This window comes from Gastrolobium bilobum, unplaced genomic scaffold (assembly GCF_033153095.1).
Source record: "Gastrolobium bilobum isolate Gb01-03AN ecotype WA unplaced genomic scaffold, APGP_CSIRO_Gbil_v1 utg5068, whole genome shotgun sequence".
In the NCBI taxonomy this organism is placed as follows: domain Eukaryota; kingdom Viridiplantae; phylum Streptophyta; class Magnoliopsida; order Fabales; family Fabaceae; genus Gastrolobium; species Gastrolobium bilobum.
This window is the reverse complement of record NW_026895972.1, coordinates 66,818-81,230: the sequence shown is the minus strand read 5'-3', so window position 1 is coordinate 81,230 and position 14,413 is coordinate 66,818. Positions and strand designations below refer to the sequence as shown.

The window sequence follows — 14,413 nt, the reverse complement described above, 5'->3', positions numbered from 1 at the left end:
AAAAATAAGTTGTTTTTTTCAAGGAAAGAAAACTAAAAGCCGCCAAAAGTTAAAGGATTGGCTTTTCATAGTCCGTCAAATTCACACGGATGACAAGTTGTTCAGATCAGTTCACTGACTTATAATTTATTTATTTATATTGTTAAATTAAAAATTTTAAACACTTTAAATTGTCTATATTAAAATACAAAATATTAATAAGTATTTAAAAACTGGGGAAATGTTTTCTATATCTGTAATAGAAATTTTTCATCACAGAAAAAATTGAGATGGAACCGTATTCTTTCTCTTACTTTTTTTTTGTGGCAAATAATTTTTTTGATCACAGATATAAAAAATATTTTTCCTTTAAAAATATCTATTTTAAAACAATATTTAATACTTAAAACTTCGATGGAGCGGCTCATCTATTTAATTTAACTATTGTTAATTCAATTCATGTATTTTTAGGAAAAAGATTTCTTCGGTCATTGAAAATAAAGTTATTTCTGAGCTCAAAACGACGTCATTTTGAATTAAAAAATTATAATTATAATTTTATAAAGACTAATATAATCTTATAAAATAACGTCGTTTTGAATTCATCAAAAATAACTTATCTCTATTGATTGGAGAAATCTTTTATTGGTATTTTTATCTCAAATTTCGATTCATTTTCACATTTTTTTTTTATCTAAGATAGCATCCTAGCTAGGGAAATAGGATAGGCCCCACCTTCCTCCCTAGCCTGCAACTCTACAAAGTAGCAGAAGTGAACTGACAAGCACTTTTACACTCTACACTATAATTACATCACCCTTTAAAGTTTCAGGTTTCAATAAAAACTTGTTATAACAACGAGTTTATATTTATAATTTTTTTTTTAAATTTTTTTATAAATTATATTATTTTTTTTCGAGAGAATACTAATTTTATTATGATTTTTCGAGGAAAAATAGTATAATTTGTAAAAATTTATTAAGAAAGTTTGTAAACCGATTCTTCGTCCCTAAAAAATATTAAATTCATATATGAATTTTTTTTTTCTTTTTATGAAGATGAGTGCCATTTTGTAATTAAGTACGAAACACAAACCCATTTGTGTCGACCACAGCTACCCACAAACCAAACGACAAAAAAATCAGTGTAGTTTGTTTCTGTTGCTGCGTCTGCGTTCTCAAACTCAAAACGCAGAAACCAAAAAGAAGCATTTGCTTTTTCTGTTCCAAAGCTGCACCTCGAAACTGAACTAAACTAAACTAACCCCTCTTTCTCTTCCCTTTTTTTTCTGTTCCTGTTAACCATTGCAATGGCAGAGGAGGAACACGAACAGCGAGAGCGAGAGGAGAAGAAGGTGTTGTGTTCGTACATAGGCTTAAGCTTCTCGGTGTTCCTTGCACTGTTACCGAAGACTCAGCTGCGTGAGCTGTCGCTGAAGCTGTTTCGTGCTGAGGAGGAGCTGAGGCAAATGAAGTCAAGGAGGCAAGAAGATTCGAAGGCGAATGCGAGGGTGGTTGAGATCTTCGCCTCCCATCGGAACGCCTGGCAGGCGGAGGAGAAGCGGTTGCTGCAGCAGATCGACGCGGCGGCGGAGGAGATCACGCGCTTGAGGGGGAAGATGGAGGAGTCGAAGGCGCGTGTGGATGAGTTGGAGAGGGAAGTGGCGGAGAGGGATGACATGATAAGCTTCATGTCAAGGAGGATTGAGGAGGAGGGATTGGGTGCTTGCCAGAGCAGGGAGTACTACGGTGTGCCCGGGAAGAAGAGTAGTGAGTGGTTTCAGAAAGAGGAGGAAGAGGAAGAGTGCATGGTGGGGACCGCTAGGAATGTGGAGGTTATCTATGAACATCAACATCAACACACTCACCAGCTTGGTAATGAGTTTGATTCAGAGTTTATGGCTTCTGCTTCCAAGTTCTGGGCTGAAAAAGCCTCCCTTTGGCAGGTTTGTGGATGGAAAATCTTCATCATTTTCTTTAGAATTAAGATTCACAATTACTGCATGTTTGACTTTTATTTATTTATTTTCTTTCCTCTCTTAAGAATTAAACTTATCTTAACCAACTTTCTCTTTATAATGGCGGTTATAATTTTTTTTTTAACTTTTTGTAAATGTGAAGTGGTTGTGAATTTAATACAAAATGAAATATGATTTACTAATCCAAAGGATGACCTGCTTTAGGATTTTGGGTTATAAAATCCTTAGTTCTAGCTTTGTTTCATGTTCCTTTTTCCAAACACTTTTTACTCAATTTTCAAGGTTCCTCGGGTATGTAATTTGTACGGTAGAACTCTGCTTTGGACCTGACTTTCTATGAGGAAAAGAAATGGTGTTTATAATGGCAACTGGGGTCCGTTAGGCCTTAGTTTTTTCTTTCAAGTTCAGATGGAGTTGGTTAGGTTCATTATGATTCATCGTGGTGGAGCCATGCATCATCCATTTGTTATTTGTTTGTTTCTGTCTTTTCTTATAGCAATTTTCTCCCATTGGATGTTATGTTGCTTTGCATGCCTGGTCCACTTCAATTTCAGCAGGCAGTTGTCACCATTCTTATCATGTGATGAAATCTAGGGGCATTATTCTGCAGGTTGTTTATTGTCTATGCCGGTGACATGGTTGCTAATTGCTAAAGCCGCTAATATTGTTGTTAGTTAGCATTCACTGATTGAGATAGAAATACATCTTGCCTTTTTGCTGCTAATAATCTTTTTCTCTTTGCTACTGCAAACGCTGTACAAGCAAATTTTTTTGTTCTTCGAGAGTGTTGACTTAACCAAGAAAACAAACAGTAAAAAATAAGAACATTCTTAAAGCTCCCACCAGGGGGAAAAGGGTCTTCTCTTCTTACAGCTCTGATATAATTGGTTCTCTAGTCGTTTACTCTAGTCAATTTGATTATTTCCCCCCTTAGTATCTTGTGCATAAAATAAGTGGTTGTATGTTTATTTACTTCTTCTCTTCGTAAAGATGTCCCAAGAAAACTACTTTTATTTTTTTTGAAAGATGGCTTTGCTGAGAATCACCATTCACCAACAATAAATAACAAGGGATGGCCTAAGCAAACCAGGTATTTATTAAATTCCATTGTTCACCAGATAAGTGATCATCAATCCAAACTCTTACTTAAGAAAGGTATCAAAGAACCGCTCTACCTAAAAACTTAAAAAGGTATTAGGAAGAAGACTTTTGCTTCGTAAAGTAACATCAAGACCTAAGGTTATTTGACTTCCATATAACAGTATTTATTCCGCTCGAAACAAAAACCGTAATTTTGTTGGGTGTACTCAATGTGATTTACTTGGCAACAAATATTATAAGCAACTACTTGTCCAAGAATTTTGCCAATTTCTGATCTGTAATTGTTTACTCTTGCAGGATGTACAGTATGAATCCCTTGAATCAATGTATAATACAAAACATTTTGTGGCAAGGTAAATAATTGATATTCTATATGCAGATGACTTTTGTTGTATTAGGCATTAATCTCCAACTCATTTAAGGGTAATTTTTTCTCCCCAGAAGGGAGTCCCCATGGAAGGTAGATGGTGATTCGGCAGGAGTTTCCTCTAAACTTAAATCACTTGAACAAGAATTATTAAATCTGGAGAAGATTGGTAAAGGTGATCCATCCAAGGTGTCATCCTTAATTAAGAAGCAGGCAAAGATATATCAAACGCTTTCAGAAAAAATTGACGATTTATGCCGAAGAATAGTAAGTAATTTGTGTTGTATTTCTTTTTTTCTTTTTTCATGTTTTTGCCACCTTGCGAATTGTAATTAATCCATAAGTTGGAATGTGAGTCATCCTTTTCCACCTTTACTTAAAATTCTTCATCCTCCAATTATTTCAATACAGCCACCTATATATTTTGAAATATGTCTCTCTCAATGTGAGCTGATATGAAAGATGCGTGATGTCAACACACCTACTATAAAATTCATTGGTACATTCAATCAATTGGTTCGAGTCCTATAAACTCTGTAGAGAACAATGAATCATGGTGATGCCCTGATAATATTTACTGTCATGTCAACCAGTTGGAATAGATGATAATTGGTCCCGAATCAATGGTTGTGTGCTTGAATACCATTTTTATTCATGTGCAATGTAATTGGATAAGCAAAGGTAGTTGTTTGTGGGTGAAGCTTAGTGCCAATTGATTATCTATTTAAATTATTATTCTAAGTTTTTTGTTTGGCTATCAACTGTTTCATCCCAGGGATGAGAAGTGATAGCTTGCATCATTCATAGTATTGTGCATGTAATCAAGGCCAACAACAGAATCACCATTATGTAATTCAAGGAAGCATGATGCAACATCAGAACTTTCTGTGTGTTATGTGTATGCACTAATATAATCTGATTTGAAGAAAGTTTAATGTGGAGTTTATGTTACGTAAAGGCAGCTAATACTTTGCGCGAATGTATCCCCAAAACAACGGGCCCACTGCAAGCCAGCTTTTATTGTTTCGTCTAGTTAAACCTGGCACATTTTACCCTTTCATGGGAAACCATTTGCATTTTTGGGCCTGACATCCATTTTCTTTTTTAGCAGGCTGGTGATCCCTGTGAACCCTCCCTGAGTTCAGAATTTAGAACCCAAACTCAAACAGAGTTTTTACTCGAAGCATTTCGGCTTCAACAGGGTGCATCTGAAACTGGACAGAAGCTAATGCCGTTACAAACTGAAATTGGGAAGAGCAATTACAGGGATGAGGTAAGAAGTGATACCACACTGACCACAAGACGGTCTTTGGACTCCATTAGAAACAACTTCAAAGAAATCCAGCGAAATTTGGAGATATGGTTGGCCAGAATTATTGGCGATCTCGAAGGGATTCTGGCAAGGGATGGTGCATCTCGTGTAAGAGAATATTATATTTCTAGATATCCTTTTGTTCAATAGAATCTGAAAGACTGGTAGGAAGCCTCACTTCTCAACCCAACGAGTTATCTCTTTTGGTATGTATATTGTTTCAATACATAAAAGTGGTAGTTGTGATATCCCTGTGAAATGAAATCATACCACTTATGCTTATGTTGGCATCTTAAATATGTTCTTCTTCGCCCCCCATGAGGACATCCATCTTAAATGCATTTGTCCATTTGCAGATGGAACCACACAAATGTAACGGCCAAGAAACAAGAATAATGGTAAAGATTCATCACATCACTAATTCCAAAAGAAACACACACGCACACGCACATCCCCATATCCATTTCTGTTTTCCTATTTTGTTTGTTTCTCTTGTCTTTCTATGTTTCTCCTTGGTATCTCTCTTAAGGAGGATTCTTATCAGCGTCTTCATTGTTCAGTGTTCACTTGTTTTTTACGTTATATAATGTTTTGTCTTTTTAAGAGAACAATGAAAAGGCTTAGGATACAGTTACTCATCAGATATATTGGATTAATATCTGAAACATCCTCTTGTTATTTGTGCTTGTAGAAACTTACATAAATGATGATGATCAAGGGGTTTTGATTAGGGTTTTAACAAATTAATGACAAGTAATTTTCCTCTTTCATTCCAAATTCAATTTAACGGAGTTGTTGAAAACTATGCTACAAAAGGTGGTTGGATCAGCACACCTTAGTTGAGTTTTTGTTTTATCTTATTTTATTTTTTATTTTATACCTGTGTGTCACATGTAAGAATTAATACCGACCAAGGAGAATTGACCTCCATGGTCCCATCTATACGGAGGAACATTATTGCACGGGGTCACCTTATACATGGAAATCGTCGGATTTTATTTGTGCTATATGTACTATGTAGACCTATGATTTTATGCATCTCACTATAACGAGTTGAACGGCATAAAACTTCACTTCTTATTTTTATACATTATACTATCTTTACATCATTCATGTAGTACGCATTATACTTAAGGACATTATTTATATGACTGTAACTTATGATAGCTACGTCAGAGCTATGGGTTTAGGTGGTATAAGGTTTTATTGGATTACCTGAAATTGAGGTTGAATTGTACCTGGGCTGCGCTGTTGCCATTTATTTCTCATGTATATCGTAGATTTTTTATGTTGCTTAAAAAAATCCTGAGTTATAATTATGTTGATTCGACCCATAAAGTTTAATTGATTTGATTTTAATATTAGTGCCATGCGTTTATTGTAAGAAATATTATAATTAATATTAGTGCCGTGCGTTTACTGTATATAAGTTTTGTCGGATTGAACTTTACATTTTCTGATTATATTCATTGAGGTCCCTGTGTACTAAAAGTGAGGGAAACTTATCTTACATGTGATTAAACCAATCGCTAAATTTATATACTTACAGTAATTTTTATCGAAGAAAAACATGCTTGAAATGTGTTATCATTGTAATTTATAAACATATTGCTGCTCCATTTTTGTCTTTTTTCCATTAACTTTATGGATTCAGAAATCCGTATCAATTGTAATTAATCACATTCTGATCTGTTATGACTAAATCAAGAAAAAGAATGCAAAAACGTTAATAAGACGGCATTAAATAAAAACGAATCTCTTGAAATCATCGTATTAAATAGGTAGATTAATCGACTTCCTTAGCCGGCTTTGTCACTTTTCTTAAGGTTCAATTCAGATCATTGCAACCGTTGTTTTATTATTTTTCGTATCATCACATGATCATTGATCCATGGACGGTGACGACGATGGTCATCCTTTCCGTGAAAACGTTGTTGTCTTACTCATTGCCATGGGTTCAGCAGCATTTGTTGTCTCAACTTACCATCTCATAGCTATTTGGTGTTGCAACCAGCGCCTCACAGACGACCAAAACTCAACGGAACAGCAACCGCCACCAACACCGACCATCAACGCTAGCATTTCCTCGTCACTGGCACTCATGATTCCAACACACAAGTATCATAAGAAGAAGAAGAAGAAAGGTGACCATGTGGTTTCAGATGATGGTGATAGGGATGAAGGTGACACATGTGCAGTGTGCTTGGGAGATTTTGAGGATGGTGAAGAGTTGAGAACGTTGCCTGAATGCATGCACTCTTTCCACGTACCTTGCATTGATATGTGGCTCCATTCACATTCAAGTTGCCCCATTTGCCGTGCCTCTGCCACGCCTTCGCCGGCGGCGCTCCACCACTTGCCGGATTTCGGTCCCCCTGATTTGAATGCACATCACAGCATTGATGTGATGGAAATTGGTCTTGTTCAAAGTGGGTTGCCACCACGGTGAAGTGTTACCTTGTTGCTAGCTAGCATATTCTTAGTTTTAAGAAGACACACCTTTTTCTGAGATTGACACTGAGCTGTTTTGAAATTCAGCTATAGCAAAGGTTGCTGTTATTATTATTGTTTTATATTACAATTCATAACACTTAATTTGGTTTGATATTTTTCTTGTTGCGACTTGAGTGCCAGCTTTGATTCCTGGATACTTTGGTATATATTGTGATTAGATACTTTTCAGCAATCATAATATCCTTTGGAAGTTATTAGTTTACTCAACTTTTTGAGTGATTATGGTAATATTTAAATCATATCTCACTCATTTTAAATCATACATTTATTTATCTCTAAAAAAAGTGCATAACACCATATGTCTATAAAATGTTTTATGAGAAATTTCATAGTACAATTATACTTTGAACTTTATCTCAAATCAAATGTGAAAGAGATATTATGCAGGCGGTCGTCATTTGTACACAACTTTAAATTTTTCTTTGAGATTTTAGGATAATAAATAAATTTTTACACTTTTCTAGAACCATATAACCTTGCATGACTTTTACAACTTCACCATTAATGGTAATCTTACAATTTTTGGAGTTTGAGTTGTTAACCAAAAAAAAAAAAAATTCTACATGCTTTGGGATATAAACCATACCACATAAAAGTAACTATTACATCTAACATTTTTTTTTTAATTGTTCCTGTCGCAACCATGTCACATACAAACTCGTTGTCCTAGGATACTACTCCACCTTTGCTTTTGTTGAATGTGTCAAAAAACAATGCTTTATGTAACAAATATGAACATAACACTTGAAATCTATAAACCACTCATCTTTAGAATAGAAAGTGTATTTGTATTTGGAGATTGCAAGAAAAGATCCTTTCATCAACTATCATCGCAACATTTTCTATTTCACCAACTCGTTTTACCCTTTGTGGACAATGTCTTCTGATGCGCAAAAAACTTTGTAATGAATAATGATAATATTGTGGTACCTTTCTAATGGATTGTGAACTTGGATTTAAAACAGCTTCTCTTAAATCCACTACCAATCGATCTTCCTCTTCCTTTACCCATCATAACTCTTTTGTGATAATCCATGTTATTCAATGCCAAGTCACCATCTATCTTCACATACTAACTTTGACATCCTCTAGCAAGATTGATTCTCTCCCAAATATCATTGTATTGCGAAAATGACTATAGGAAGATGTTAAAAAACACAACAATATCATATCTAAGTATTCAACCTCAACTTTAGCTTCCATTTTGGCAAGGTATCAACTATGGAATTAGAATTGGCAATATGAAATTGGACTGACATGTCTTCGTTCGTGCACAATGTGTGCAAATGTTATTTAATCTAGAGTCAATTTGTTGTAGAATTTATAAGATAAAATTTTTCTGTCTTCAACCACAAATATGACATTGTCTTTTTTGGCACACCTCACGAAGAAAATTGTAAAAAATGCTTTCTCATCCATATCACCTTAGTCATCATCCAACATCATACATGGATTCTTTGTTTTTCCAAACAAGGCCTATTTTGAAGAGCATTTTCAATACATCCAGTGCACTTACAACTTTCGTTAAAAAATTGATATTTAGATTTTTTTTTTCTTTTTCATACACATTATAAAAAATGCTCTATTTTAATTGACCCGTCGCACGAGGCAGTGGTGCGAGAGATGTAGCGTAAATATTTCGTTATTTTAGATCTTGTTGTTTCACAACCAACATCTTCTACATTTGCCACAAATTAAAGTTGATTATACCATCACACTTTTCAACAGTAACTTTTGTTACAGTGATTTTAGCCATAATGTTTGGAGAGGAGGGTTATATTGACAATTTTTTTTTTTTACAAACTTATAAACTATACTATATCTTACCGGTAAGACTTCACTTAAGAGTGTCTTGCTAGTAAAATATAGTATAATTTATAAAAATTTGTAAATAAAATTTTTGTAAATATAACATTACTCATATTTGGGATCAAACTATTGAGCTGAGTCATTCAAAGAAACATAATTATACTAAGCCACCTCTATTCATGACACCCTAATAAAAATTAAGCAGCGAACCCTAATAAAATAAAATTTTGAAATTATAATAGTTGAAGAGACATAATTTAACAAGATCCAATAAAATAGGCCTACATCTATTAGAGAATATAAAATGTACTATATATATGAGAAATTTCAAATTATACAACATAACAATACTTAGATTTTAAACCAAAACCAAGAACCCCATATATAATTTCTTACTATTTCTCACATACATATTTTTTTCATACTTTCTTAAATAACTCACTCACTCACATTGTTTTTCACTACCTCTTATTTATACAGGAGGAATTCAATATAATATCAATTAATGAGAGACAATATTCCACTGTTAATTTAGCAATTATATTATATCAATTCCAACTGAGAAAATAATCTCCAAAGATGCTCCATCATTAGCATTAAATGCTGCATTAATGATACTAAATGCTATATCAACAATCTCTTTGAATTGCTTGGTGCATGAATGAGGTAGTATGATCACATGAATGAGGGACCCACCCAACACAAATGATTTGTCTAATGAACATTATTTTATGATGAGGTGGGGAGTGAGGGTTGTGGCGAAGGTTTTTCTTAAATAGTAGTGGAGTGACCCCATCCCATTGTAAGTTGGATTTATTATTACCACGTGGGGTTGTGAGTGAAATGAAGCTACGGACGTTCAAAACTCTCAACTTGTAATGTGCATCATGTCACATCATATCTGTAGTTACTAGTAAAAGCTGAAGTAGGCATATGAAGATTACTGAAGCAAGCAAGTTAACGCCCCATGTTTACTTATTTAGCTTTATCTTAAGGGGTAGCTTCCCCCGTCTATTAAAGTTTAATGTTTTATATTTTTTTTTATATTTTTCACATCATTTCATAATTGGAATTTGTTTCTGTCGTATAAAAAGAAAAAATAAATTTTTCTTACAGACATTATAAAAAAATGTATCATTTTTTTTGTTTTTTTTTAAATAAATAAATCTCACTTTTATTATATTTATAACATGAGATTAGAATTTTCATGAAACATCAGAATTTTTTTAAAATTCATAATTTAGTATAAAAGATTTGATCAATTTTAATATGATAAGGATGTATTATGGGTTTGTGATGTTTATACAAAATTTCATGGTAATAGTGATTTACTTATATTAAACATAAAGTGACGTAACAGAAGAGTTTTAATTTCCATCTTAAAGGAGAGAGAAATATAGAAAATAAACTAATAGAATAATAATAAATGAATAAATATAAAATTGAGATGTCAAATCAAAACTAAGTTGCAGAGTATAGAGCAGAGAGTAATCAAAGAGGCTACAAGGCTACGGATAGTAATAAAGGGTACCTGGTTTGTATTTACACCACCCGCTCTTTGTCCCAAAGCATATAAAAAAATACATTAAAAATATTCATATCTTTCTCTGATCTGCTTTGAGGGAAAAACTCCCAGCAGTTTGAGAGATGCTTCCTTCATGTTTGCTTCTGCAGAGGCTGAGCGGTACTTGTGTTGTTAGTCATTGGATTGCATCTGCCACTGGAGTCCCACATCGGCTAATACTACGAAAATACAGAGTTTATAAACAGGTGCTCAACCATAGGGTTTGTCCCTTCGGGGACATCCGATAAAATTGGAACGATACAGAGAAGATTAGCATGGCCCCTGCACAAGGATGACACGCACAAATCGAGAAATGGTCCGAATTTTTTTTTGTGGTTCGTTTCACACTCCATGCTTCATGTTTCCTCTTTCCTTTTCTGCATCATTCTCGTCACGAGGGGTATTCTTCAACAGGTGTGGCTTCTGGGGAAGTCTCCTTTTCATTGCAAAGATAATAAGTTGTCATAACTCGATCACATCTTTGGAACGATGACAGATATGCATGTAATTACAATAGTTTGTCGCCTTGATTCGGTTTGTAGGAAAGGATGCTAACTTTTTAGGGTTTAACTATATCATAATAACAATAATAAAAGTAATGGTAGCACTCTTGGATGTTTGAGGTTTCGTGCTTATGTCTGTAAAGATTCATTATTTGTCATGCTGCATCATTGATGTACGCATTTTTTTCACTTAAGAACCACAATATTTGAAGGAGTTTTCACAATGTGTACATTACTCAAGGGATGGTACAGTATTGGATGGTGTGGCCTTTTCCTTTCTCGTTTACAAGTAGATTCTAGATACCTTTTAACTGATTTAATGATATTTGTCTCCATTTTTTAATCTAAATATTGATAATTGGTTGTTTACGAATGCTTGGTATTATGAATTTTGATTTGCTCATTTAGTTTCTTTATTACAATGTTGACATCGTATTGTAATCTGCTGCTGCCCCAAATGGCTCACACAAGTCATTTAGTTTCCTCTACATTCCTATAAATTCTGCTTTTACATTTTGCTGTGATTTTACAACTTGGGACTGTCTTGTGTTGCAGCTACCAGCTCTTACTTATTTGTCCTGGTATAAAATTAGTAATTTTCCCCCTACGCCCTTCATTCAAGATCAAATAGTGCACCTATTGCAGGTATTGCTACTTTTATAACTCAATCGAGTGTTTGTCTTCTAGATATCTGCTAACATGCTCCTTTTGGCTTGCCATATAGTCAAATATACCTGCTGCTTAAGTGCCAATATGGAATGGACTTAACACCAGGAGCCAATGCTGTTAAACTGAGCCCGTCGTTGATTCTGTCGAGGTACTAGGTCATTAGTTCAATAAATCTATAATTTATATTTAAAAAATTATAAACATACTTAAATACCTATAAAAAAATATACATCGTAAGCAAGTTCTATCCATATGTTCTTTACATCCATCCACTTTGTGGAATTCTATTAGTTTGTAATATTTGAGTCCACTTGTTCTCAGTTTAAGTACTTTTGATTGTCTTATGTTCATGTTCTACTCGGCGGCATGTTTAACTTTTGTAGTTTACCATCCTTTGACATCTGATGTAAATCACTGATATTTATGTCTCTGTCTAAATTTTACTGACATAATTAACTGACTAGGTTGTTCTGCTTGATGTAGAAAGTGTTGGTTAATCTCTTTCTTACAGGTTTTTCCTTAAATGTAGTCTTGTTCTTGTCTGTATTCATGAGCTGTTACATGGAAAACATAATGGTATCTGTTACAGGTTTTAACATTAGATGTTTCTTTCAACATTGTCTTATCTTAATATCTTACAAGCTTCATTTGAATCTTGTAGGCTTGCTAATCAATAACATTGAATTATTTTGTCAAGATGAGATTGCTCTGTATAAACAATGTGCTTTCTTTGTTATCTATATTACAGATATTTTTTTCTTTGTTCTTTCTTCCTCCTCCCTCGCTTTCATTTTACTAATTCAATTCATATCTTACCTTCATTTTACTATCATTAATCATAGTAATGTTTTTGAAGGGGAACCTTGACACATCGGTTGGTTTTGTCACCATGTGACCCTGTTACAGCTCTGGGTTCTTTAGAAATTGGAATTGGTATTATAGAAAGGAAGAACAAAGAAACAAATGGAAATGGAAGAAAATAGGATATGTTTATTGATGAGAAAAGAAAAACCAAACTACACGCAAGAGAAGAGATACTTCTCTTGCCAAGGGGCACTCCCCCTCAAACCGAGCACTCTCTGCCTATATTCAGAAAATACCAAAAACTGAATCCAATAAATAGTAAGGACAGAGGCGGAGGCTAGGGTGTGCGGCCGCCCCTCTCCTCCCTCCAAGTTTTGAAGAAAATTATTTTAACTTAATCTTTTAAAGAGACCAAGGGCGCGCCAAGGACTCCCCCTCCTCCTCCCCTCCATTCTCAACTTTCCGCTGCAAAATGTTATTGATATATAAAGAGCAAACTTGCTTTGAGTTAATGAGTTACACATTTAAAATGAAAATATGTTGTATTAATTTCAGAAAGCATTAATACATTATAAAAAAGCTAGATAACTTTTATAATGAGAAGTGTTATTTTGGAGAGCTTTTTTCATACTATTTACTTTTGAAGTTTGGTGTGTTTGAATATGTGCAAGTTTAAGGGAAGGTGCAAATAGACCCACAATTAATATTGAATCTCTTTATTTTGTTATGATAAGGCTATATTGCAGAGGAAACTTAGAAGCTTGTTTGAGTTAAATTGACCGAGAAAGCTATTGGTGAAAATGGCTCATGCCTTTTGCTGTGTTTAGTGTCTTTTGTGGAATGATGGCGGAGAGAGAGAGAGAGGCGGGGGGATTGGAGAGTGCGTGAGAGAGAAAGTGTGGTTGAATGGGTAAAAAAAAAAATCGTTAATAATCCTGGCTCCGCCATTGAGTAAGGACACACTCCCTTTTTATACAAACAAAACCAATCCACCTGACTAACTTCCTAATGACTAAATATATTTCCTAAGGAATATTCTTTACCTCCTAATACAAAGTCGTATCAATACCACCCCCCTATGAAAGAACCTTGTCCTTAAGGTTATCAAATTAGGCAATAGTTTGTGAGAGAGGTTGTAGTTATTATGCCAAACCATTTGGATACTTGATAGTTCTATGAGAAAATCATGTGTGCTCCAGATCTTCACTGTACTCGTTAAGGTCCTAAATGTAGCCAACTACTCTTGCCCTTCCATTTAAAACAACAAAACCTGATCTGAATCTAACATAGTACCAACTACCGAGGGTCAGCATGATTTATCGCAAAACAAGTCAAGAAAAGAAGCCAGATAAAGAGATATTACAGGACCACAACGTACCAAATCCAGCACTTATAAGGGCTTAAAATTATACATATCTTTCTAAATATGCTTTATGTATGTGATGTCAGTTCTCGAGTATTATTTATTATTTAGTGATTTATAAAAGAATGAGTAGCTGTAAATATTTACAAGTAATATCACTCGTATCCATTTGGATGCAAGCTGTTTTATATAAAAGACAGAAAAGTCATCATAATGAATTTTTGCCCATGATTTCATTTTACAGGTAGAACCGTTGAAGTTCAGGAAGCATGGGACCAGAGCAAGCAATAAATATTGGTACGGCTTCTGGTTGCCTTCAAGAAAACACTCATGTATAGTCTAATTCAATATCACACAGAACTAGAACTTGACACCGAGAGTCGTCTCAAGTGGTTATACGAGTCACCAGACAAATGAACTGTCAAAAGAAAGGATTCAAATCTTGAGGAT

The 14,413-nt window shown here is 34.3% G+C and overlaps 2 protein-coding genes and 1 non-coding gene across 5 annotated transcripts; all 3 read left to right on the top strand.

Moving 5' to 3' along the window:
• The first annotated feature begins 1,218 nt into the window (after positions 1-1,218).
• Positions 1,219-5,761, top strand: LOC133297057 (uncharacterized). Of its 3 annotated transcripts, XR_009749598.1 has the most exons (5): positions 1,219-1,924; positions 3,356-3,411; positions 3,500-3,692; positions 4,534-4,943; positions 5,094-5,761. XR_009749598.1 is itself a non-coding variant. In XM_061496120.1 (4 exons), exons 1-4 carry the CDS (start codon positions 1,289-1,291, stop codon positions 4,885-4,887), a joined length of 1,236 nt encoding a protein of 411 aa, XP_061352104.1. In that variant the 5' UTR covers positions 1,219-1,288; the 3' UTR covers positions 4,888-5,761. The 3 variants fall into 3 exon arrangements, 2 of the variants coding, with proteins under 2 accessions (XP_061352104.1, XP_061352103.1); XM_061496120.1 differs by having other exon boundaries at positions 4,537-5,761; XM_061496119.1 differs by having other exon boundaries at positions 4,534-5,761.
• A 315-nt stretch (positions 5,762-6,076) lies between these two features.
• LOC133297047 (RING-H2 finger protein ATL52-like) lies at positions 6,077-7,186 on the top strand. Its single transcript, XM_061496106.1, has one exon. It carries the CDS (start codon positions 6,629-6,631, stop codon positions 7,184-7,186), a length of 558 nt encoding a protein of 185 aa, XP_061352090.1. The 5' UTR covers positions 6,077-6,628.
• A 3,663-nt stretch (positions 7,187-10,849) lies between these two features.
• Positions 10,850-10,952, top strand: LOC133297059 (U6 spliceosomal RNA). Its single transcript, XR_009749600.1, has one exon. It is a non-coding gene; the product is annotated as a U6 spliceosomal RNA (small nuclear RNA).
• Positions 10,953-14,413: the final 3,461 nt, after the last annotated feature.

What these genes read in the sequence shown, in the direction of transcription:
- LOC133297057 (XM_061496119.1), top strand. Translation starts at nt 1,289, where the DNA reads ATGGCAGAGGAGGAACACGAACAGCGAGAGCGAGAGGAGAAGAAGGTG. An exon ending in AAAAAGCCTCCCTTTGGCAG is followed by an intron (nt 1,925 to 3,355) that starts GTTTGTGGATGG and finishes TTACTCTTGCAG; the next exon opens with GATGTACAGTATGAATCCCT. An exon ending in ACAAAACATTTTGTGGCAAG is followed by an intron (nt 3,412 to 3,499) that starts GTAAATAATTGA and finishes TTTTCTCCCCAG; the next exon opens with AAGGGAGTCCCCATGGAAGG.
- LOC133297047 (XM_061496106.1), top strand. Translation starts at nt 6,629, where the DNA reads ATGGACGGTGACGACGATGGTCATCCTTTCCGTGAAAACGTTGTTGTC.